The 26,629-nt window shown below is 37.3% G+C and overlaps 1 protein-coding gene across 4 annotated transcripts in view; it reads left to right on the top strand.

The window, feature by feature from the left end:
• The window catches only part of PATJ (PATJ crumbs cell polarity complex component), a 291,022-nt gene that overhangs the window by 31,906 nt on the left and 232,487 nt on the right, over positions 1–26,629 (top strand). For 3 of the 4 annotated variants that reach the window (XM_064493517.1, XM_031465257.2, XM_031465262.2), the window contains exons 9-15: positions 1,177–1,279; positions 4,202–4,293; positions 5,624–5,765; positions 8,160–8,300; positions 11,468–11,544; positions 13,532–13,588; positions 22,902–23,036. In XM_064493517.1, coding sequence (XP_064349587.1) covers positions 1,177–1,279; positions 4,202–4,293; positions 5,624–5,765; positions 8,160–8,300; positions 11,468–11,544; positions 13,532–13,588; positions 22,902–23,036 — 747 coding nt within the window. The remainder of the gene's footprint in view (positions 1–1,176; positions 1,280–4,201; positions 4,294–5,623; positions 5,766–8,159; positions 8,301–11,467; positions 11,545–13,531; positions 13,589–22,901; positions 23,037–26,629) is intronic. The other variant, XM_064493518.1, reaches the window with a different exon arrangement.

The following is a 26,629-nucleotide window of genomic DNA, read 5'->3' as shown; positions in this document are numbered from 1 at the left end:
GAGGAAAGAAACAATTTTAAAACGAGGGGATGGGGGAAGAGGAAAGAAAAGAGAAATGATTATGGTGAGAAGGCAGTGGGAAGCTGCCTTTCAAATTTATCTGAGGGTCCATTTTGATGTCTTCTGGAAAGTTATTTACTTTTTCCTTCTTGGACCATATGAGTGGAAGTTTACTGTCAGAGATATTAGAATCATTTTTGTTTTCTTCTCCAAACTAGTTAGAACCATTTTCTTTTCCCTCCATTACTCTGATTCTCTGAAGCCTTCTACTTTGTGGTGAGGGACCAGCGTAGCTGTGTGAGGAGAGAGTTTGATGCAATCAGTCATTTGCTTTCTGTTGCTAATGTTTTGAACTGAAAGCAAGTTAATATATTTTTAGACACCTTACTCTTTTACAGAAATATTTTAAATTAGAAGACAAGTAACAATTTTAAGTTTTATGTCAATGCTTTCTGCTCATGATCATTATTATGATGATTAGTCATATCATTTATTTCTAACTTTCAGGTACAAATTTATGCTGAGTTTTTTCTAAGTGACTGTAATAGTTGTCTATTGTTGTGTAACAAATTACCACAAATTTAGTGGCTTTAAGCAATAACCTTTGTTGGTCCATAGTTTTGTAGGTCAGAAGTTTGGGTGAGCTTGGCTGGGCTCTCTGCTTAGATTCTTACAAGGCTCAAATCAAGGTGTCAGTCTGGCTGGGCTCTTATCTGGACGCTTGGGGGATAATCCATTTCCAAGTTCATTCAAATTTGTTGGCAGAATATAGTTCCTTGCAGCTGTAGGACTAATGTCTCTTTGCTGGCTGTCAGCTAAGGAGCTTTTTCAGCTCCTTAAAGCCCCCTGTGTTCCTCCTCACATGACCCACTCCTTCAAACCATAAGTCCAGTCTTTATGCTTCAAATCTTTTTCACTTCCCCTTCTGCCACCACCAGGAGAAAGCTCTCTGCTTTGCAAGGGTGCCTAGTTCAATTAGGTTCCCCTGGATAATCTCCCTTTTCCATGACATAAACCCAGGAATGGCACCAGGAATCAAAAGTTGTGGGGACCATCTTAAAATTCTGTGTACCACAGGTGCTTAGAAAATACCTGACAAACCATGCACAAATTGATTATGTACACAGTTATGTAACTAAACCTTATATATAATTAAGATTATATTTTTCCTTTCAGGACAGTTCTACTCATTTTGAAACTTATGATGTTGAACTCATTAAGAAAGATGGACAGAGTCTTGGGATTAGAATTGTTGGCTATGTTGGAAACTCTCATACAGGTAAATGAATCATTTCTATTTTATATTTGGAAATAATTATAAAGGATGTTAAAGTTTCTAGACAGTAAAATTAAATATCTGCAGATTTTAATTTAAACATTAAACAATAAAACCATGAATCTATAATGGCAACCAGTTACTTCTGAGTGACTAGAGAATCAGTTTTATATCAGTAGTTTTATAGCTGGCTCAATAGCCATTAACAAAAGAATTCAATTATCCAACACAGTGTGTAACATTTGAATTGTACCTCCCCTTTTTTCTGAGATACATTTTAAATATTATGACTCTGATATTATGACATTTTCCATGGATAAAGTAAAATGATTACTGCATATATTTCATACTGTGAATGTCAAAAAGGATTAACTATTATGTTTAATTATTGGAAAAGTAAGAGAAAACACTTTAATTAGAATTACTTTTCATTCATGTGAAAGGAATACATTGTAAGAATAAATACATGACCCAAGTATGTCTGAATAATATCCCCTCAACTCCTTCAGGAACTTTCACTGTAAGAGTTACTCTCTTATGATAAGAAATCATTATAGTAAGGAAAAATAAACCTTTTTTTGCAAATATTTGCTAGTAACATGAAAAGTCAGAGTTATTAATTGTTCTAGTTTTTAAAAATTAAAAAATCAGAGAGTTCGTTTTTTAAGTTATTATTTTGCATATTTACGGCAGGTGGAAAGATTAAAAATGCTAATGTATTCAAAGTCCTGAATGAAATTCATGTCAGACCACCTTGTGCTATTTTAGCCTAATGAAATAACTGTTTTCAGACCTTGAGATTTTCCAAGTGTCACCATTTTTAGGTTCAGAATTTAAATGAATTTCAAAAGAGCTAAGTATGGATTGTATAATAATGTTGCAAAAAAGCTGTATTGAGTAGCTCTTTAATATGCTGTCTGATTAAAGAAATCATGTCTAAGTTCCTAAACTGTGGTTTATGAACTATTATTACATTAAGTTTTCACTTACTATATAACCTAGTTCTGAACCTAACAATATACATGCAGAGTAAAATGAAATGAAAAACTGATAGAAAATTGAGAAAACTTATTGTTACTGAATAAGGAAAAGAATCATTTTACTTCTTTACCCTCAAAAGAAGCTTTTGGGACTGAACAGGAGGTGGGGAGCAGTGGTGAATCTAAAAACTAGAACTTTTTATAACTCAGTATGCTTTTTAACATGTAGTCTTTCAAAATAATTTTCACTTTATTCCATTCATTGGAACTTTTGAGCTGTTGCTTTGCTTGGGTCCAGAGGAGTAGAAAAATGAATATAAGAAAAATGTACTGAGGGAGATAAACATGTAAATAACTCTCAGTTATTTGAGGATAAATGAAATACATGTTTTAGCAGGGATGCAAGCAAACTATCATATGGCAGATGAAAGACTCATTTTGACAGAGAAAAATGGAGAATTCACAAAGAAAGGGGCATTTGTACTAGGCCAAGAAAAGGAGAAGGATTTTGATAGAAGGGGTGAGGTTGATAGGAAGGAAAACTGAAATTAGAAAAGGGAAAAAATCATGAAAATACTTGGTGTTTTGTTGGAACATCAAGAGTCTTGTGTGTCTGGACTTTTGTTAGAGTGATGGGGGTTGGAAGATGAAGTGAAAAAAGAATTTTGGAGTAAATTATGGAGGTCCTTGAATGTGATTCTGTGAAATTTACATTTTATTATGTAGACAGTAGGAATCCATTGATGTTTATTTTCCTTCTACAGACAATAGTTTAAGTTCATTTGAAATTAAAAAATAAAAATGTATAATCATCCAGAACAGTGATTTTTCTAACTTCCTTTCCAGTCCTTCCCCATAGGTATGCATACTTTTTATATAGTTGCAATTTTTATATACTTTTACTATATATAGAGAGAAGTTAACATGAGCAGTGAACTAAATGTAGACAGGAAGTATTGGGACACTTATCGTAGTGCTGGTGAGAAATGATGAAGGCTTATGTCAAGTCAGCAATGAGAAGGGAGATGGATCAAGAGAATAGAATTAAGATTTAACATATGATCCAGCAATACCACTCCTGGGCATAAACCTGGAGGAAAATATAATTCAAAAAGTCACATGCACCCCTATGTTCATGGCAGCACTATTTACAATAGCCAAGACATGGAAACAAACCCAAATGTCCATCAACAGATGACTGGATAAAGAAGACACACATACACACACATATATACAATGGAATACTACTCAGCCATAAAAAGGAATAAAATAATGCCAGTTGCAGCAACATGGATGAATTTGGAGATTGTCATTCTAGGTGAAGTAAGCCAGAAAGAGAAAGAAAAATGCCATGTGATATCACTTATATGTGGAATCTTTAAAAAAAGGACACAAATGAATTTATCTACAAAGCAGAAACAGACTCACAGACATAGACTTACTGTTCCCAGTGGGTAAAAGGGGTGGGAAGGGATAAATTGGGAATTCAAAAATTGCACCTTTTGGGGAGTGATGGAAATGTTAGCTATCTTGATTGTGGTAGTGGTTTCATTGGTGTAGACATCTATCAAAATTCATAAAATTGTACATTTGAAACAAGTGTAGTATACTGTACAGGAACCATACCACAATAAAGATGTTAAAAATAAATAAATAAAATAATGCTTAAAAAAAAAAAAGGGGCTTAACATGAGCTTTCCCGAATTTCAGCTTATATTGGAGTGATTATTTTTCCAAAAATAGGCATCAGTCAAATTATTTCAAATTCAGATCACTTGTGATGGTGACAGTTTGAAATAATCCATCAATTTCTCCGCTTGTGTTCAAAATCGTATTTATCAAGCCTCCAGTCAGCCCCTTTAGCTAATTAACCTCTTGATGTGAATTTTGCAATCAAGCCTAATTAGAGCTTTCTTCTTTTTTCCATGTGTTTTGTGCACCTTAGGGGAAGCTTCAGGGATTTATGTGAAAAGTGTAATACCGGGCAGTGCTGCATACCACAACGGCCAGATTCAAGTGAATGACCAAATAGTTGCTGTAAGTGACTGCCCTCGTTTTTAGAATTGAATCAACTTTGGGGGAAAAATTATAATATGTATGCAAAGGGAATGGCTTAATATAGTCTCATAATATTTTAAAAAATTGTTAATATAGTGAAATCTCATTAATTTGGACTCTTACGGTACTAAATTTAATTTTTTTTAATTAAAATTTTTTTTTACTGCCTGTGAAGAAAAGAGTCACTAACTATTTATAGGAAAAAATTCTATATACATATGTATTATAATATACATATTTACATATGTTTGAAAGATGCTGTAGCATTCTCCTAGAAAACACTTTTCAGGCACCTCTTTGTGTTTTTTAAACTCATCAGTTTTATATACAATTAATAGGCCATTTACCAGAACTTTTTAATCCCTTTGTGAAAGTTTTTCTAATAGTAGTAATTTTGAGTATATTCAAACTTGATATTTTATGTATTTGAGACTATAACGATTGCCTTTTATCAATTTGGATTGGTGTTTCCTCCATTTAGTAGAAATCAGTTAAATTTTATAGTTTATTCTCATAATTTGAAGCATGTATACATTACAGATATACACATGTAATTTAGTGACCTACGCAGAAACAAACGTTTGCTGATACAATTTGACTATCCTTCAAGTCCATCTAAGGAAGCACTTCTCATGACCCTTGGCTTTCCCATTATTAGGCTTAGGAAATGTCTTGGGATTGGCAGGGTTTGGAGACCAGTGATAGCGGTGGATACTTTGGAGAAAATACTTAACAGGGAAAGCTAAACAGTGGTTTGGCTAACTTGAGGAAGGTTGAGCTAGGAGGCCTGCTGGATTTCAGGGCCAACTGAGCTGAGATTAGTAAATACCTTTCTTGAGCACACTTTTTCAGAGTACTGGAAAACCTAAGGGAAGGAGATCAGTTTCTTTTGGAAAATATCACATAGTGACACTTCGTGGAGGGATGACGTATCGGATGGCCTCTTCAATTTGAGTAATAATGGCTTCTGTTAATACATCTTAGAGTTCTGTATCACAATTGACTACCTTTTATGGCACTTTGAATTTTGAATAGCATAAGAGATTAAGACCCTTTACCTCACTTAGGCTGTAAGTTAAAATGTATGATTTAGGAGTAAAAGTTTGAGTACTCAAACTCAAGTTTCTCAGGAAATTTGTCAGCATGTTTTACCACTAATTTTGCATCCTTATTCAAAAAAATGCTTTCTTAGGTCTAATACAAATTCTTTCTGGAATGAAATAAATTGCCTAATTTTATCCTACCTTGCCAAAATTAAAAGTAGTGGCTAACTTGAAACCTCTGTTTAATGTGTCTCCTAATGTTTTAGGTTGATGGGGTGAATATTCAGGGTTTTGTCAACCAGGATGTTGTTGAAGTGTTACGAAATGCAGGGCAAGTGGTACACCTGACCCTAGTTCGAAGGAAGGCATCTTCATCTGCTTCTCCACTGGAACGGCCCTCAGACGGAGGTAATTAAGTCGGCCGTCCCTCTCCCCACTGTGTAGTCTGGGTTTGGAAGAGTAGCTCCTTTATGGAAGCTGTTCTGTAGTTCTGGGAAGGAAAAACTGCCACCTTGTGTAACGCAGTGTTGGAGAAGTGAATCAGCTCATTTATGTATTGTAGAAGAGTTTCCTTTGCCTGTTACAACGTGCCAGCCCAAGTGTTAGAACGTGAACCCTGACATGCATTCAGCTTTGAGCTTCTCTAAATGTAGATGGAAATCATTTTCCCCCAAAGCTTCCAAATTTCATTTAATACTTATATTTGAATAATAAAACTTTGCCACCTTTTGTTCCAGGGAACTCATTTGTCTAATGCTTTGACATTTTGCAAACTTTAGGTTTCATATTACTTCCAATGATATGTTTGATTCTAATGTTTCTTGATTCACTTTGTGAAATATAGCAAGAGAAAATAAAACATGGATTTCTATCAAGAATATTTTTATTTATAAAATGATATTTGCTATTTTGATTATAAGGGTAAATTTTCATTATGGAATAAATGTATTATTGTATGCATGCCAACTTTTAATTATCAACTTATATAGATCAACAAAATTTTACAATCATGGAAACATATTCAATTTAAAATGAACAACTAGTTATATAACTAGCAAGTAAGAATTAATTCCATTAGAATTTGTCAGAAGATGAATACTTTTTTTTCCTCTCTTCTGAAGATATAATGAGCCTGGAAACCTTTACTTTCAGCTAATGTTGATTTGTATTTATGTTGGAACTTTTTAAGTTTTATGTGATAATGGAAATTTTGCTGCTGAAAGATAGATGCCCTGTCAACTGTATTATATGTATAAAATTTAAAATTGCCTGAATAGTTCAAATTATACAAATGCTATATTGACCTTAAAAGGTTTATGTAAATGTCTATGTCAATATAATGGTTTTTAGTAATTCTGATAAAGCCTTTGGCTTTAGTTTGCTATATCAAATGAAGTATGTCATCTGTAGATTAGCAATTCTTTACTGGGCATGCCTATGTTTTAAATTTGTCTTAGGATAGGTTTTGACTCTAAACCTGCACTTCTCCATGGTTTGGTGCTGTGTGTTTCACTAGCACCCTTTGAGGAGCACTCTGCTGCAGCATTTATCACACTGTGTTGTAACTACCTGTTTGTTGTGTGGTTACTATAATGTAGGGGAGTGGTTATGCCTGTGTCCCTGCCCCATCTAACACATCTTTGTGTGTCTTCCTCGTAGTCAGTGTTTAAGTCTGTTTTTCTCCAGCAAACTGCAGTTTCTAGCTCTTATGCAGTACCTCCCTCTACCATTCAAAATCTTACATTTTCTCCTCTAAACTCATGCTATTTTTGTGTGTTGTATATACTTCTATATACACATGGTATCACATGTGTCTGCTACTTGTAGAATACAATCATATGTTGCTTTGTACTGTACACTCTGTTTAGTATGTAACTTTTCCCCCCAACTATACCAGCAGCTTCTGGTTGGCATTTGTTTTGCCAGCACTGGGCTGTGCATTTACTGTGTATCAAGGGATTAATATTCTAAAAAATTCTGTGGTTTAAAATCTCATGCTAAGATCATAGGAATTTTTAAGTGGTTGTATTTTTCAACTTTTTATTGTAAAATTTTTCAAACACAGAAAAATTGAAAAATAATATAACAGTTACCCACAAACCTGTCATTTAGATTCAGCAGTTAACATTTTGCCATATCTGCTTCATCTATTTATCTTGTTCTGATCCATTTAAGAGTGAGTTGTAGACACCATGACACTTTGGCCCTACATACCAGTTTATAGCTTCTAAAAATAGCTGTGATATCATTATCACACCAAAGAAAATTAATAGTAATTTCCTAAGATCAAACACCCAACACATACTCAAATCTTCCCAAATTTCCCCAATTGCTCCCAGATGTCTTTTGTAGCTCCTTTTTCCGCTTCTCCTCTTTCCCCCCCAAAACCTCATAAAGTTCAGGTCATTGATTTTATGCATTGTATTTATTGCATGTATGATGTTTCTTTGATTTCTTAATCTAGAAGAATCCCCTGCCCCTGCCTCCAGGCATAGACTTTTCATAGGGATTGTTCATTTGACACTAGAATGCTATACTCGGAATTTATTACCTTATGGTGTCATTTAACTTGTTCCTCTGTCCTCTGTGTTTCTTGTGAGCTAGAAGCTGAAGCTAAGGCCTTAGATTCAGTTTCAATATTTTTGATAAGAATACTTTATAAGTCACATGTGGCTAATTAAAAACCTAAAATGATTCTTGTTCAGCCTTTCTTGTGCTTAAGAGATACATAGGGGTACTTAAGAGATACTTAAATATGGTCTTCATCTGCCAGTAATTCAAGTTAGCAATTCTTATTTTTAGGAACTGTGGTAGAAACACCGAAAACAGCTCTCTTTCTGACCGGAGCAGTGGAAACAGAGACTAATTTGGATGAAGTTGAGGAAACTGAAGAAAGAATGGATAATCTAAAAAATAAGGACATACAAGCCTTAGAAAAACGGGGTAGGCACAGAACGTTCTGTATTTTCTGCTCAATTGTGTTGTGAACCTGAAACTGCTCTAAAAGAATAGTCTATTTAAAAAAAAAAAGCATTAAAGTATTTTGTAAACTGAAAAAAAAAAAAACTGGGTAGGCACAAAGCAGTCAAAATAATTTAACTTTCTCGTTTGTTAACCTTATTTTCTCTGTATAATTAATATAATGTGAGGAATTTTAGAGGCACTTTGGAGATATAAAATAGGATATTCTTTTTTTAAGTGGTTGTAGAATGCAGACAAGTCTTAGTATCTTAACACTTGTGGCTGTTGGGGATCAAGCATATTGTTGTTTAATCTTTCTTTAATTATGTTGATTTTGAATACGTTTTTTATTAGTTTGTGATGACTATTCTTTAATCTTGTCAACATTTTTAATTACTGCATATTTTAGCTTGTATATTATCATTAGTTGTAGATATATAGCTATCTGAAAACATATAGCAGTATTTCCTTTTCACCATAACAATAATGTATACATTTTTATATGTTTCTCAAATTGCCAGGTTGCTATATATTTATCCTTTAATTTTCTTTTTAATTGCTGTGTGACTTTGTGTTTGTGCTCTGTTCTTTGATACTATAGTTGACTTTATTCTGCAAACATATTGAATAACAGTCTTACACAGTTCCCTGTACAAAGGCAGTCAGGAAAGCCTTGCCAATTGAATGAAATAGAATACTTAAACTTCATCCATGTCTAGACACGTTTTGGCTTTTGGCTTTGATTGTCTTCTCTCAAGAAAGAATGGCCTGAAGGAAGGAGTAAATCCCTCATTCAAGTTTAAAAATTTCCTACAGTTTGGAAATTTAACTTGTTCTTTTTGACCCAAGTAGATTGCAGTTAACTTTTGCTGTTTTGAACCTAGCTAGATTTATAGTGAGCCATCAGGTGCCAATCAAATACATTCTAAAGTCAGAAATATTTTTAGAAATATCTGCTCTTTTTGGATCAAGCTTGTTACATTTTTTTTTCATGAGTATGTATAATTTCAGCTTGAGAGTTAGACCAATTCTTCTGTTATGAAGTTAGCTCACTTTTGCTATAGGGACAGAACAATTTTCCCTTCTTCCCGTCAAGTTTCTTTGGCTGGTCTAATAATGAAATCTACATAAGACAGATTAACACAGGAGAAAAACAAATTTCCTACGTATAGGAGCTCCATAAAAACAGGAGGCCCAGGGGCAAGTTGTGCAATTGAGACTCACCTGCCATCCTGAGCTAAGGAATGAGATAAGGGCCTGAGCCTTCAAAGAGGAGGAGCGTAATTCACAGGATGATGAAAGCAAATATTTGGTAATTAGAAGTTTGCCCAGCCATGCAGATATGTCTTTCAAATAAAATAATATCCCTGGTAATAATTCCTTTTCTGGTACAGGTCCCCTATCTAAATTCTTTTAGGTAGTTAAGGGAGAGGTAAAAAATTTTCCCTGACTCTGCTGAGTCCTAATTGCTTTCAGCTTAAAATAATCCACATGCCACAGTGGCAATATTTGGAGGTGGCGTCTTCTGCGCCTCTTCATTGCCATTGGAGTAATTGTTTAGATCATCATACCATTATTATTATTATTACTATTATTATTTTTGATCATTTTTGTGCAGCCCAGGATTTGAGCTGCTGAAAATCTCTTTCTTCTGGTACTTAGGCCTTTGTGTTGTGCTTTAAAACTCATGACTGTCTGTACTTTCATTATATGACTGAAAGGTAAAAATATAGTCCAAAAAATTGTGAGAAGTCGACATTATTTTATACATGTGTATAAAATATCTTTAAATATTATGTTTTTAAGCTTACAATTCAACAAATGCATTGCAATTTTTTTTTTCGAATTAGCTTACCACATAAGAAACTGCTGCCTCTAAGAAATTTAATAGAACTCTTAATGAAATTTCTTATGGAACTGTTAACAGAGTAGGCACAAAGGTGCAGAGCTCACATGAATGATATTTTGTTTTTAACAGGATCTTTAGTTAGTTATCCTCGAAATGTAATCTAGCATATCAGTTAATACAGTTACTTCACGGATATTATTTTGTAAATCTAGTAATTTAAGTTCTTTAGTGTTCATTAGTCGTAGTCTCTGATTTTTGAGGTTAGTCTGTTTTACTTAATGATTTGTATTATGTAATTAAGCATTATATGCATCCAAGATTAGCTATCTGTGCCGAAGGCTGGAAAAGCTGATACTGCAAGTTATGTTTGATTTTAGGCAGATGGTTATGTCATTTGTGATAAGTGTTCTGTGACTTGTCCAATCTTGTGACATAATTGACTTTTTCTTAAACTTGAAGAAAAAAGGTAGAGGTTTGCTTATTTTCTGCTACTACTGTGGATATAAATTGAAATTATAGTTTCAGTACTTGACTTTTGTCCATTAGGCATTATTCAGACTACAAACTGCACTGAGTTTCTGGCTAAGATCATATGGAGGATAGGCAGGCCACTTAAAATCTGTCTTAGCTCTTTAAAATTATGTCACCTATGCAAAAATAGCAAGACTACCCTTCAGTAAGAAAATCGTAAAGAAATGATAACCAAGTAGCCACAAAAGACCAACGTAAAACTAAAGTTTCTATTATATTAAAGCTCATGCAACTTACTGGTTGAATTAAACCAGCTAAGCTTTTATATCTCCCCAAGTGAAAAGTTTTATTGGGTCATGGTGATGTGCCTTGTTGATGGTGAAGGTATCCTGATAAGTTTTTACTTTTCCTGTGGATGAGTGGAAGGTACTACTCTGAAGTGATTAACATTCGCCTTAAATCCTTGTTTGTGCTAACATAGCATAAAGCAAAGCCAGATACATTTTACTTGTAAACCACAGGATGTTTGCATATAAACTGTATGTAATTCAAATTTCATTTATAGCTCATCATTTCCTCTTCCCTTTAAAATATTCCTTAACAACAAAAGCCCCTTCGTAATTTGGACACCGCCGGTCTTTACATTTTGCATTAGTCTTATAAGTCACCTCTGATTTACTCTACCTAATAGACATAAATTTATGCACTTTCCTTTTTATTCATTTCCCTTTTACTTACTGAAACTGTGCTGTTACGGAAAAATTTAGTAGTTTAGAGTGTTTAGCTCTCAGTAGCTTCAACTATTTTTTTTTTTTTTTTTTAAATCTAGAAAGAGTCCCAGACTCTTCAGAAAATGAGCTGAAATCCAGATGGGAAAACCTATTGGGCCCTGATTATGAAGTAATGGTATGTTAAAATCTTCTAGTAAGAAACACTCATGTCTCATTTCATGTCAAGCTCCTAATGCTATAATTGAAAGAAATGGGAGAGTTAAAGAATAGCCAGCCTGCCTTTATTTTTCCCTCCTGTCCTTCTTCCTTATTGGATCAATTAATTGATTTTTTTTCCTTTTCATTTTAAGCTGCAAGAACAGCTAAGGACTGCACACAAGCTTCAGCTACAATTAGCAGACACTCAGTTCATGCTGAACCATTTAAGTCAACAATAGGCAGAAAAATGTTGGGAGAGAGAGGGCTTGCCTTTAAATTTATAACCTGGATCAGCTGCTTAAAATTGCTGGCATTTTTATGATTGCTTTTATGATCTGTTTGTTTTATTGTACACTGAAAGGGCTGTGGATATTAGTCCTATGTTTCACAAAGAATCTTACAGTTTTATGAGAAAAATGAAAGAATGATTATCAAATGTATTTGGGAGAACAGGAAGTAATTTAGGTTAGGTATAAGTTTATAGTGCCAGTGGTCCATTAGACTTCCTTTCACCTGTTATTAGATTCATTGAGTAAGGGATTGATTACATTTCCCCATATGAATCCACATGAAAGCAGAAAGCTGTGCTTAGAAAAGCCTCTGCAGTGTTCACTAAATGCGTTAGTAATAAAATATTCTATTAAATTTCTATTGTCATTCACATTTTCTTACATATGTTTGTCATTAGTGCTCCTTGGCTGGTTGAGATTTCTTTTTTCTCTCTTGATTCAAAATATGCAGCCGCTATCTGTTGTCAGACATTTTCCAGTTTTATTAAGATGAGTCAAAATAGTCCGTAGTTTCTCTTCTTTCTAATTTTGTACTTGCATGTTGGTTCTTATGAACTGCTGCTTCTTTACTTCGTAGATTTCAAAGCTATTTTGTCGTTAGACTCTCACCTAGCAAATGACCTTTCCTGCTATTCTGACTGGTTGATATTCAGAGTAGTCTGGTGTACCAGCATTTTTAAATGGTCAGTTTGGGGATGAGTTCTCTCTTGTTAAAAATGTATCGCCCTTATAACTTACCTTCCAAATTTTATCACACAGTGAGGTCATAACAGAGGAGCTAGAAAGAGGAGACAGAATATGAAGTTGGAAATTTAAAGTGACAGCTTATTCATTAAGAGTTGTCACATGTTCTGAGGGATCAGGAACCGAAAGGAGAAGCCAGGCAAGACGGATGAATGAATGCAAACATGCATGCGAGCATTCATGTGCTCATGTTTCTTTATTTTCTTTCAGAGTCTACTTATATAAAGTGCAGTACTTTTAGAAGCTTTAGTTGGATCATTTTTTAACTTCTCCCCTCCTTCCAGATGTACCACATTTTATTAACAACTTACAGATGCAAATCATCAGTAAGGTATTTAGCTTGCAAGGAATTCACTTCTGTGGATGTCCACCACTGAAGCTCAGAACAGTAGTTTTAGGCCAGGATTAAAAGCGTTCAATATTCTTTGAGCTTCCCACCAGTCTAGGTCTTTCTGTTTTGTGTCCTTACCAGCTCTTTCTCCTAGGAAAATTGTTTGAGCTTGCTGTGGAAAGTCAGATGCTTCAGTTTTTCCAAAGTTGTCTGATTTTACTGACCTTGCAAACTTTGTTTCAGGCCTGAATTTAGAAGTAAAAATGGCCATACTCTTGGTTTTGTCAAAAAAATAAAATGTTTATGGCTTTAATTTAATGGAAAATTATTAATTATGGGGATCATGGATTTTTAAAAATAGTACATGTATTTGCCCCTCACCCTCTAGTTAAATTTTTGAATATTGGTGTGAAGAACAATAACAACAAAAAGAGAATGTTCTCTGCAATTTCACATTATGTGTTATTTCAGAAATGTAGAAGTGAGATGAGATGGAGTTATCAACTTACAGGTTTCATACAGATTGTTTTCAGAAAGCCTAGGAAGACATAAAGTTATGCTTTTACAAATGTTGGAAATATTTTTTCTTGTGAATTTAGGTTGCTACTTTGGACACACAGATTGCAGATGATGCTGAATTACAGAAATATTCAAAGGTAAGCACTATTTTTTTTAAAATGCTGCCAGTTTTTTATTGTTTGAAGAGCTTTCTCTTAAGTTCTTGTCAAAGAAACTAGATTAGTGCTGTGACCTGAAGTTTCCAGAATTTAGCTTTAGCGGTTTTCTGGAAGCGTAGTAGGTTCTCACGGTTACGAAAAGTGATGGCTAGGTATGTCTGGGAAGAACATGGGTGGTTGTGGTGCCACTTCTGGAAGCCAAAATCCCAAGTCTGAGTGCTCTGCTCATGTTAAATGTAGTATGCAGAGCGGCCTTGTGCAGAGTGTATTCGTTTTTCAGATATTGTGAAGTCCTTTTCAAATGGTTCCTAAAATTCAAGACTATGATATAGACTTAAACATCTGGACTGGGAAGATTTTTTTTTTAAACATAAAAAAGTAGTTTATCTTCTGAGATAGGCAGTGCTTTTTCTTGGACTTTAAAAAATATTTTTGTTGGGAGACGTTTATTTCTAATGGCAAAATGCCATAAGGTAACTTTTACAGTTTTTCCTAACATTTTCAGTGTCCTCTGACTACAAATTAACATTATAATCCCTATTCTGCATAATCAAAGGCCAGGGTAATTGAGACTTAGAGAAGCCCTCCAGGTGGCTTTCTCAGCAAATGATGAGAAAGGAAAGGTTTCCTAGTCTGAATGGTTTCAAGAGTTACCCTGTGATCCCAGCTAGGGTAGATGAGCTGAGCTCAGCTTAAACTCTGCTGTCACACGCAGTGATCAAATTGAGTTTTCTGTGTCCCATTTGGGTTTCGTAAGAAGTCATCTCTTTAGATAGTTCTACCATTTCCTTCTTTGAGTATTTGTAATGAATATTTTCTGGCTAACATGCTAGGTTACATGTGCAGTTACTTTTAGGTTTGAATTTTCAAAGCTGACGCTGTGGAGAATGTTTCTTCCCTTGTCATCTGCCCTGCCTTTGGAGTCACCTCCTTGCCACAGCCGACTGGACTTCCCTCCTGTGTACAATAGGGACAGGGCACAACTTGTGCTTCATTTTAAATTACTTACAAAATCATCTTTAGGTTAGACTAGTCACTAGTTACTAGTTCCACCTACATTTGCTGAGAGGGATTTAATTCAAAGTAAGAGTAAGAAATAGAAATACCGCCCCGAACTTCATGTGTTGTTAATTACTGAAGTATAGTCTACTGGTGACATGAACTCTGGAACCAAACCGCCTGAGTTCAGACTCTGGCTTATTCATTCACTAGCGTCTTAGGTCTCAGTTTTGTTGCCTATAAACGGAAGGTATTAATAGATGAGTACCTACTTGGTGGGTTGTGTAGGGATTAAATTTAATGTGCCTAGAATAGTTGCAAGCACATAGGACATTGTTTTTGTTTTCATGATCATTCATAAAAATCAGTGAGGCTTTTCCCCAAAATTATTCTTTAACTCACAGTAAACTCTTAGATAGTAGGTGTTTTCTGTTTACCTGTCTTCCACTTTATTAAATCTCCTCTGCCTAATCTGCTGCTCAAGTTTCTCTCTTGAGTCCTTAGTCTTAGTCCTTAGAATAGAATTTTTCTATTCAAGAATTTATTTCACTCACTTTTAGGTTACAGTTCTTTTGGTGAAATTCTCGATTAAAAAAAACCCCCTATATTTGCCATCTTTTTCTCTCTTTCTTGAACATATTAATCATAGCTTATAAGGACTTTAATTCCAATATCTGGATCTACTTTCAGTGTGTTTCTGGTGTTTGATATTTTCTCTTGTTATGGTTATTTGGTTGTATCTCTCATCATGCCATAATTTGAGTGAATGTTTGATATTATGTATGCCAACTGCAAAAGGCTTCAGGTGATATTATGTCCATCCAGAGGACTCACTCTTTCTTTTAATAAGGAGATAGTGTGTTTGTGTGTTCTATTAAGGTTCGGACTAAGCAATACTCTCCCACCCCCACCCCCATTTTTTGGTATCTACTCTGTGCCAGGTCCTCTGCTGGATGCTAGGATTTCAGAAGAGAACAAAACAGGAAAAAAAAAAGTAATCATACTTTGTGTACATCTTAAAGAATGTCATTATCTTTCTCTAGGCAGATGTCCTCTCTCACCTTCATTCCTTAGTTCCTTGCCACTAGTCTTACTAAACTTACCTTCTTTCTAATCAACTTCTATGCATTATATATATTTGTACTCAAGTTACTCTGGCGTAATGGTGTAGAAAGGCTTTGAGTTGAACAGACTCTCAGGGCCAAGCTCACCAGTACATTCAGCTTCTCATTCATTCATTCATCAAATATTTTTTCCTTTTTTTTTTTTTTATTGATTTTATGTTTTATTTAAAAAAATTTGTAGGGGGCAGTAATTAGGTTTATTTATTGTAATGAAGGTACTGGGGATTGAACCTAGGACCTTGTGCATGCTAAGCACTCACTCTACCACTAAGCAATACTCCACCTCCTTCCCCCTGCCAAATATTTTTTGGTATCTACTCTGTTCCAGGTCCTCTACTGGATGCTAGGATTTTCGAAGAGAACAAAACAGGAAAAAAAAAAAAGTTCCCTGCCCTGTAGAACTTTATTTTAGTAGGGGGAAATAGAAAATAAATAATAAGCTATATAGTATGGGTGGTCCAAGCAGGGAAGGTGGGTAAGGAATTCAGGAGAGAGTGGGGGTTTGCAATTTTAGATAGGTTGACCAGGAAAGGCCTCATTAAGAAAGTGACATTTGAGGAAATACTTTAGGAGGTAAAATAAGCAGCCTAATTTTTCTTCTACATAATATGAACAGTAATACCTATGTTGTAGAAGTTAAAGTAAAAATATATTTAATATATGCCCTAATTAATATAGCTCAGTGCCAACACATAAGAACTGTTTGATAAATGGTGGTTTTGTTTCCCAGTTGTATGCTTCCGGTACTTTTAGTGTCTGAACTTTTAAAGGCTCCTTTTCAAAAAAATGCTATTTTAAAATATTTAATTTAACTGAAATTTTGTTGTGCAGAAAGATTTTAAAAACTTTTTATACTGGAAGAAAAAGAGTCATTCATAATTGCACTGTTCTCTTTTCATATTTAGCTGTTCCCTGTATGTGTTTACACAGTTGTAGTTGGTATACCCATCCTTTTGTGTAAAGTATGTAGCAGAGAAGGTATGCGTGCTTTTTGCATGTAACATTATCACACATACTTTTCTCTACGTTGATTTCTTAATGATGAATGCCCACAGATTATTTTGATGAACTGTAACTTTTAAAAATCCCCTCAAAATTGGAAGTTTAGTTCTTAACTCAGTAGCTTCTAATTTCCCCTTACAACGTGCAAAGGAGACTGGCCAGTCAAAACCCATTTCACACGTGAGTATCCTGAAGTCTGTGTGGATTGAATGACTCACCTCAAATTACTCAGCTAAATAGTAGCAGAGGCAGCTTGCAGCTTAGGGCCCGTGCTGTCATTCCTGAAAAATGTACTGAGCTTCTACTGTGCACCAGACACCGTGCTACTAACTGTGGGAAGTGAACATGGAAAAGGTCTGCATTCTTCTAGAGTCTGGGCGTGATAATAAGTGAAGAAAGAACCCGATAAGATAGTTGTAAATTGTAAGAAATGATGTGAAGAAATGATTGTAAAAAGTGATGATGATTCAAGAAGCATAAACAGGGTGAGGAGAGCATAACTAAGTAGTGGTGGGGGGCCACTTAGAGAGAGAGAGAGAGAGGGAGAGAGCGCCAGGGAAAGCCTTTCTGAGCTCAGGCTTGAAGGATCAGGACGTGGTGAGCGGCAGGCACAGGTGGGAAAGGGCTGGCCTGTGGGAGGAATGGAAGTCGTTCGTTTCATAGTGTCTGGTTCAAGCTAAATGAAGAGTAGGTTGCTGTTAGGTGCTCCAGGGCCTCGAGATCCATGCTGATAAGCCTGGGCTTTGTTCTCAGGGCCAGGTAACACCAGTGGAAGGTTCTGAGCAGACTTATGCTCTGAGGTCAAGGCTGTAGGTGTTTCCTCTGTCCCAGCAGCTTTCTGATTAGGAAAATCATGTTTCATGGCTATCACTGATGTTCCTAAGGGTCTAGCTGTCTTCAGTGGGTCACTCTGGTTTACCACCTCTTGGCCACTACTGTTGAAGTGATGCCCATTCAAGAAGCATCTTCGTATTTGATGAGCCAGTGTTAATAGATAAGGTTTTCTTCTGAGGTGGATGGAGTTGTGGGGAAAGAGAGAGAGAAAGCAATTTGCAGTGGCTGGAGCATTAGCTGCACGGCTTCTAGGAAGCTGTTAATCATGACTTGAGAACAGTCTTCCCGCATCTGGGGAGACTTGCACTTTTAGGGATGGCTTTCTTGGCAAGTGTTTACTATTAAGATAATCACAGCACTGTGAGGGAGATGCATTACACTCATGCCAGTGACCTTTCTGCTGCCCATCAAGTGTGATATGAAGTGAGCATTAGTAATACCCCTGGGTGGGAAACAAAAAGACCAGTCCTCATGTCTGGTTTTGACAAGACAGACTGACTAATTTCACCTTATTTCCTTCCTGAATTTCATTCTCTGAGCCAGAGAGCATTAAAGTGTGAGTTTCTCCCTCCTTCTGTTTGCACAGAATTATGAGGGCAGTGGGGTGTACTGGGCCCCCAGGGTTGCAGTGGGTGCTACCACTTGGCACCCAGGGTCAGTGCTTTGCTTTAAAGACATTTTTGCCTTTATTTCTCACAGTGACCCTATTGGCCAGCAGCAGTTTCCCCCTTTTCATTTTTAATATGTGGAAACTGAGTTTCAGGTAGGTAAAGTGATTTGCCCAAACCATACACAGCTAGTAGGTGGTAAAATTTAGGAAATATGTCAGGGGTTATCTGGCTTCTGAGTCTGTGACATTCTTTATTCATTTCCTTTCGAATAGATAATATATAACCAAGGCATAAAATTTGAAAGTTACAGAAGGAAGTACTGCAAAAAGGAAAAAAAGCTTTCCTCCCATCCCAGTCCCCTTGTTCTCCTCCCAGAAGCAACCAACGCTGTTACCAGTGCTGAGGCATGCAACTTTATGCTTTTCTGGTCTCTTTGAGAGGAGAACATAAGACACAGAATCAAGTAACAGTGGGGACAGCACTGTCTACTCGGTGGGGCAGGTGGCCCGTCTGAAACAGCAGAGGAGAGGAGCTCTTTCAAAATTCACATGCCACGTTTTGTTCCTCCTGACCGATATCCTGATTTTGTAGGTTTGGGTTGAGGTCCCTAAAGAAACCTGTGACCCCTTCCCATTTAGATGGATGAGAAAAAGCTAATATAAACCAAGCTCTAAGAGATCAATTGGTTGTCTTACATAACCTCTGAGTGTGATTATACCTAACTTTGGAGGTCGTTATTCTGTGTTTTAAACCATTAGTTTAAAAGCTGTATCCCTCATTCTTGGAAAGTTCATTTTTTATTTGTTGTAAATTTAGCAAGTCTTTCCCCCTAATCTTTAAACATAAATGATTATTTAATATCTTTTGATATTAAAAGAGAGAGAGAGTGAGTGTGTATGTGTGTGTGAGAGATAGGAACCAACCGTAGGGTTCTTTCTGTTCTGTTCTATTTTGAGTTCAGCTTTTTATGGAAGCATCCTCCTCTATCCCACTGACATAGCTATTCCTCTCCAGAAGTATTTTTTTCCCCCTGAAGCGATATCATTTATATTCCCACTTAAGCATTTTGATATCTTGTTTTAGAGACCTAAAAGTAGAGCTTCGAGCGAAATGAATGAGCTGTAGTTTCTTCCCTGACAGGTCTCCCCTCCTAGGTTGAAGGCCTCTCGCTTTCTTGATCTCATTTGATCTTCATCATTTTAGCACCGACAGTAAATCACACACTGGTCACACTTTCCTTGGATATATTTCCTTGTATCTTTTACTTGTCATGTCAGGATCATGAAAATCCTGCTGCCCATTAACTTTGTCAGTTTAAAAAGGACCCTTTGCAAAGCATGCTAAGTAGGCATCAAAAAGCACAGCGTGCTCTGTACGTGAAGGCGTCAGTCATCTGTCTGTCATCTTACCACTGTCTGCTCTCTGTCTGAGAACTGAGAGTACCAAAGGAGTGGACAACTGAAAGGCAGAGATGAAACGGCTGATTCGTTTAGTTGCTGAATGCAACTGGGACAGGTAATTAAACAATCCTGCTCCCACGGAGAAGCCTGCGGCTATGTAACGGGAAGTCTCAGAAACCCAGCTGTACTCAGGTTTGGATTCAGAGTTAATATTAGGTAGGGCTCTTTCAGATTGACAGATTTTGTAAACATCATTTCTGGTTTATTTGTTCAGTGTGATTGAAAATGGAGCATGTGTGTTTTGTTCATGGTGTAAATTTCTAGGGAACGTGTGGTGTTTATAAATATTTGGGGGAATAGCCTAGAAGGGCACAGCCCTGTGTCTGATGAGCAGGGGATTCCACACGTGAGCCACTGCTGCTCCTCACTGCTCCACCCTGTTCCCGACACCAGCTACTCCATGGATGTGGGGAGTGGGAGTCAGCCATGTGAATAGAGCAGGATTAGTAAGGGGCTGGAAGAGGTGCTGGGAATCAATTCCCTCTTAATCCTTTTATTTTTTTATGGGGGCATGCTATTGTATAAGTAGCAGAGATCTCTCTCTCTGTACAGCAATGTCTGTTTTAATTTGGACACATTTCTATGCAGAAATTGCTTTCACCATCAGTTGCTCAAACCACAAATTTAGCAGTTACCTTTTCCACTCACCTGCCACAAGCCATCCCCCAACAGGCTCTTTGTGGGACTGACTCCTCATCCTTATCCTTCAAGTCTCATCTCAGATGTCCTCATCTCTGTGAAACCTACGCTGACCAACTTTTCAAAGTGGCCTCCACCAGTTGTGTCTGATATTCTGACCCTGATTAGTTTTTTCATAGCACTTATCACAATAAATAACTTTGGGTTTATCTTGCACTTGTTTGCTGGTGCATCGCTCATTGACTGACTTGTTTGGTTTGTCTCTGCCTGCTCTCTTCCTTTTTATTGTTTATCTTCCACACTAGATGTTAGTTCTGGAGGGTAGAGATTGTTTCTTTTGTTCATCCTGTAATTCCAGCCTCAAATCCTTGCACATAGTTTACACCCTATAAATATATCGTGTCCAAACTACATTGTTGATCAGTGGTAAATTGGTCAATGTCCAGCTCTACTACCCACCCTCCAAAAAAAAAAAAAAAAAAGCAACTCTGATTTGTAGCATTTACCAATGTCTGTGGTGTAAATAGTTCCACCATGGCAGATTTCAAGCTACCCAAATCACTGGATTTCAAGCTGTCATCATCACTGAACATGAAGTTGGGCAGCTACTCACAGCAGCACTTCATTGTTGCAGGTTTCTCTGTGGGAGCAGGACTGTTTGATTATCCAGCCTAGCTGCATTTAGCAGTAAATAGATCATCTGTCTTTTTCAGTTGTTCATCCCTTCCGTATTCTAGAGAGTATTCATACATATATAACAGATAGAAGTCACTTCGAGAACATAGATAAAATGTGGTCAAAATAATTAGGAAGTGATGGAGTTTGAGTACTTATTACATTTATTTTTAATATTTATTTAATTGTAATCTTATAATTTAATGCTTAATAATGACTGTTGTTAACAGCTGCTTACAAAATTCCTGAACACTGATTGAACAGTCTGTTCTCGAAAGCAGGCTTCAGCACACCATTGGGAGTGGTTTACGGGTGGACCCACTGACCACTGTCTGTCCCCATGTTGGGCTTATAAGTGAAGGAAGAGAGCTGGTGGAGATGGATGGGTAAATTGTTACTAAAGAAACGTTTCTGAGAGTTTTTATTCACCTGTTAGTACTAAAGAAAATAACCTTAATGTCTCCCAGCTTGATGTACAAGATTCGGTACAATGACTAAACAGAGTGAGGTGACAGCAGTGAGAAATAAAGAAATCAGAGAGAGGGAGCAAGACTAAAAACAGCCTTAACCTTCTGTTGAGAGTGCTAGAGCATCTTACTGCCAGGGATGGTTGTGGATCCTGAAGTGCTTGGTGGTCAAGAGCACTTAATTTCCAGAAGGTGAGCCCAAGGCCAGGAGTCCCTCGTGTCTGTTTTAAGCCATCGAGGCCTTAGTCAGCTGGGCTGCTTGCCACTTCCCATTTGTCTGTGTCTGTAGTAGGACAGAAATGAGCCCCAGATGGTGACGGAGCCAGGCCTGTGGAACTCTGGGGACTGAGCGCAGATGACGAAGGGGAGGTGACAGGCGCTGAGACACGGGATCACAGAGAAAAGGAGCTACAAGGGAATGAGCCATGTTGTGGGTGCGTTGCTGCCTTGTGTAGGGCTTCTTCTTAGCAACTGTGCAGTAAGGGGTGGGCCTGGCATTTTAGTTAAGCAGACTATTGATAGAGGAAATATGAATCATCGTTAGTGCCGCCTACCATATTTGAGTTTATACAGCCACAATGAAAAACCGCTGGCTCTGTCTTTGAAAGGCAAGGGACTAGAGCTTGGTGAATGCCTTTGACCTTTACAGCCAACAACATTTAAGACACTCGTCTTTTTACCTTGACAGCGGCTGGAGTTCCTTAGCACTTGGCTCATGTCTGAACCCTTGTGAATCCTTCTAAACCAATTGAATCACTCCTAGGGTGGAATAATGATTGTTTTTCTTATTACACACCCATGCCTCCCCTCAAATGAGAAAAGATGGTGAGATGGAGAAGAACATCTTGAACGGGGTACCCTCTTTCCTGGACTAGTTCAAATAACACTTAATGAGCCCATGGTCAGTGCCTGGTGCTGTTCTAGGGCCTGAGGTTATAGAGAGAAAAGATACAGATTTTGCCTTCCAGCAGGGGGAGCAATTAAGAAAATAGGAATTTTAAATGCAGTGTGTTGTGAGCCGTGATCAAGATTGTACAGGGTGGTCTTGGACCCCGGATGGAGGCAGATTCACTCAGAGATCAGGAAGGGCTTCATGGCAGTGACACTGCTGTGGTACTGAAATGTGAGTGGAGGTTAGGTAATAAAAAGGAGCTTGGATGTTCTCAGGGATGGGAAGCCCTGCAGAAAAGTGAAACAGAATACAAATGGAAAACTAGGAAGTTTGCAGGGTCAGAGCTTAGGGTTGAAAACTTGGCGTGTCTGTCTCCGTTCCCGGGGAATCTGAAAGGAAAAGGGGGAGAACAAGAAGACAGATGACTTCATGTTTCACCTGAGGCTAGTTTTCCCATTGCTGTCTCTTTGGGGATTTGGGTGACCTGATGCAGGGGGTGGTGCTTTCACGTCAAAGTATACTTGATGGAGGATGAACAGCCAGATGTGTCCTTGTTGTGCTGATGCTACTGCTCTGTGTTTTGCTGCAGCTGCTGCCCATTCACACTCTGAGGCTTGGCATGGAGCTAGATTCCTTTGATGGGCACCATTATATCTCTTCGATTGCTCCAGGTGGTCCTGTTGATACACTGAACCTCCTACAGCCAGAGGATGAGCTTCTTGTGGTAAAATTTACAAGGGGAAAAAAAGACACGGGGCAGGAATTTTTAAGTTGTAGGAAAATGTGTTCCCACCGGAAATCCACTGAGTTCCATTATCACCCATGCCAATGTAATGTGAGCTACTTACATGGAAAAATACTTGGTAATTATACTTAGCAAAACTATGTTGTATACTTGTAAGTTGCTAAAGAAGTAGATCTTTACGTGTTCTTATCCCCCCATCACACACACAAAATATGGTAACTATGTGAGGTGATAGATGTGTTAACTAACCTCATTGTTGTAGTCATTTCATAATGTATATGTGTATCAAATCATTGCCTTGTACACCTTAAACTTACACAGTGTTACATGTCAACTGTAACTCAATAAGGCTGGAAAAAATAAACTAAAGATGAAGAAAGGTACTAACAGCTTATCTAATGATAAAGGAAGTAGACAATATGCTTTCAGTTCATTTTCCCCGTCTTTTGGGACTCCTCAGATGTCCTTCTGAGTGGTTATTTAAATGATTGACTAAGAAAGAAGCTAATGTCTTGTTTTAGTTTGACAGCATAGTTAATATTTTTTTCCAATGTTCTAAGAATCTCATTCCTGACCCTTGTTTGCAACATGTAGGCACATTTGTTTGCAACTTTTGTTGATTATTTCTATTAAGGATTAGAGCCAGATGACCTCAGGCTTATGTGTCACTGACTGGTTTTCAGATTGTCTCCTTGGGACTCCCAGCCCCCATCGTGGTAGCTTCTATGGGTTCACCTAGGCCTCCCAGCCTCTTTTCAGTCAGAATAATACTAAAGCACTTCTGCTTTGACATGACTTCTTTGAGAGATTTTGTTAGATTGTAAAGTTCTGTGGCTAACACAGCAAACAAACCAAACAACATTGAAACCTTTAGTTTTACAGATAAGAAAACAAGGCACTGATTTCTCCCAACTTTACACACTGGTAGAGTGGTGACTTTAGTTCATGTTCTCTAACTCTCATGTCACTGTTTTTTCAATACATTACAATACTTTCTAAGCTTCTGGGAAAAAAAAAAAGATGTGGGGAATGGTCAAACTCAGAGAAGGCTGTGTTGAAGAGGGTTCTTCTGAGAGTTAGGATCCATAGGAAGCCCTGGGTTGGGCTTAATAGGATCAATCTAGTTGCCTTAGCCGAGATTACAATCTCAGGGGCCTTGAAAGAAAGATTTCTTTCTAAAATTTATATTTGCTAAAAATGGAGTGGCAAAGATAGCAGATAGGTTTCTCGTTGGGTGCAATGGTGTTTTGTTTGTTTTTTGTTTTGGTAGCGTCCAGCCAACTGGAGGAGTACATTGAGAATTCCAACTTTGAGTTCAGAGGGAAAAATGCTGACTGTTACCAAATTCCCTCATAAGCATGGGAGGCCAGGTGTTGGGGTCCTGTTTTAAGGTGTAGTGAGTTGCTTATTTTTAGAGGTGTTCAAGGAGTGATTTGGGGATGTTTTCTGCAGATGAATGCCCTAGATTTTACTCTGTCTCTCATGGGTTGTTTTGGTGCAGAATCATGTCTTTCTCTTTTGATTTGCAGAGTATATAGCATAGCTTTGTGGATAACACACTTGATAATCTGCAGATTGGAGACCATTTACAAAACATTTCTATAATACGTAGTTTTTAGGTATTGAGAAATGAGATATATTTATTTTGGAGATGTGGAAATACGACAAAAACCAGTTAAGTTTACTTTGTTGTGGTAAATATACATAGCATAAAATTTATCACTTAAAGCACTTTGACTGTACAGTTCAGTGGCGTTAAGTATAATTCACTACCAGTACATGGTAGGTGATAAAGAAATGTTGGCTGGAACTGAGTAGAGCAGGTGTAGGTGGTCCCAGCCGTCAACTGAGTCTTCTGTGCCTTAGTGGAGATTGGAATTCCGTGGGCCTTCTGCCCTGTAATAGAATGTGATGTAATAAGGTAGCATGAATGCTTGTTGAATTCGTAAATATGGATTTCTGGTATAAGAATAAGACAGAAGAGCTGCTTTGGGTTCTGAATTTCTGCAGCTGAACCATAGGTCTTAGCATGTCACTTTTTTTGAGAATCATTTTCTTCATCAATAAATGCCTCCTTCACTGTATGTTTGTGAGGATCTAAGAGAATGTCATCCATGTAAACTATAAAGCATCATCTCACTGTGAGGTACTGGCAAGATTTCCACCCGGAAACAGCATAAACAGTCGTTATGGGGTAGGATGAATGAGGATTGAATGAAGTAATGTAATGGGATAATAGTTGTATGGTATGACGTACTCTGCAAATGAATACTTGTGTATGTTTTCTAGACACAAAGTCCGAGTAATTAAGACTTGACAGCACTTAAGAGGATTTGAAGAGCCTAGAGAAATATTGTAAACTCTAAAATAAAAATTGGCCTCTTCTGAGTAACCTAATACAGAAACTAAAAAGTCCCTGTAAAGTTAGCCAAATAAACTCCTGAACTGTGTGTGTGTGTGTGTTTGTGTGTGTGTGTGTGTGTGTGTGTGTGTGTGTGTGTGTGTGTAATGTACTCCTTAGAGCTTAAAACCTGAAACACAAATATAATTTGGGGTTAGAACATTGTGCCAAGTCTCAGCCCAGTGCAGCTATTTACAGAGGCCATAAATCCCCTTAGATAGGAGTTGCTAATGGGAAATGTGACCAATCCCTTTAGTGATAGAGAGTGGTGAGGAGGACTACCAGGCATTGCTATAATAATTGGAGACAATTCAAATGAATAAATAATGAGCTGAATAAATATTTAAATGTACTCCAAGATAAAAATCTGAAAAGTGATTTTCTAATCTGTTCAGGCAATGTGAAACCCAAGCTAATGCTTGTGTATGGGGAGAGTTCCTGCTTTGATTATATTCGGTTGCTTAATTTTCAGTATGAGTTACTCCCCATTTGGTTGATTCTAGAACTTTCTGTGCTTGTGGCACCATGGACATGGTGTAACCAGTGATAAGTACCTCCCTTCCCATTTTTGTGTGAAGGTTGGCTTGCAGTTCTTCCAGGAAAAACCTTGCATCTGCTGCTGAACTTGCTATCCGCTGGACCCCTTCGTCAGTTGTAAAGTCTTGGGAGACAGTATTTATTTTTTAGGACTAGCTCCCTGAAGCACATGTGGGCCTCTTTGCTGTGTTGTGATTTCTTTGTAAATAATTAAGAAGCATGGAAATTATGTCTGGCCTGATGGCTAAGTGCTTGGTATATTACAGGCCTGAGAGTGGTTCCAAGGGATGAATGACTCTGGGCTCAGACCACTGTTGATGAGCTGCTTCCAACAACCCACTGTGCTCTTATTCTCTGAGCAATGACAGATTTTGTGGAAAGGTTCCTCCCAGGAAAGTCAGCCCTGCCAGTTGTCTGGACATTAGCACTGTACCTGTCAGAAATTAAGGCCAAACTAGAAATCTCTTTAAAACTAATAATGCTACTGAATCCTCCCAGGAAGGTAGGAGTCAGATGTGAAAAGATTATTTGCTGCCTGGATTCTGTTCCTGCCTCAGCTTTTTGGGAGTGGCAGACAGATGAGAGAGGTGCTTCAGTTAAAGTCATTTGTATGAAAAATGAGAATAGACTTACG

Source organism: Camelus dromedarius, chromosome 14 (genome assembly GCF_036321535.1).
Source record: "Camelus dromedarius isolate mCamDro1 chromosome 14, mCamDro1.pat, whole genome shotgun sequence".
In the NCBI taxonomy this organism is placed as follows: domain Eukaryota; kingdom Metazoa; phylum Chordata; class Mammalia; order Artiodactyla; family Camelidae; genus Camelus; species Camelus dromedarius.
This window is presented reverse-complemented; position numbering and strand designations above follow the sequence as displayed.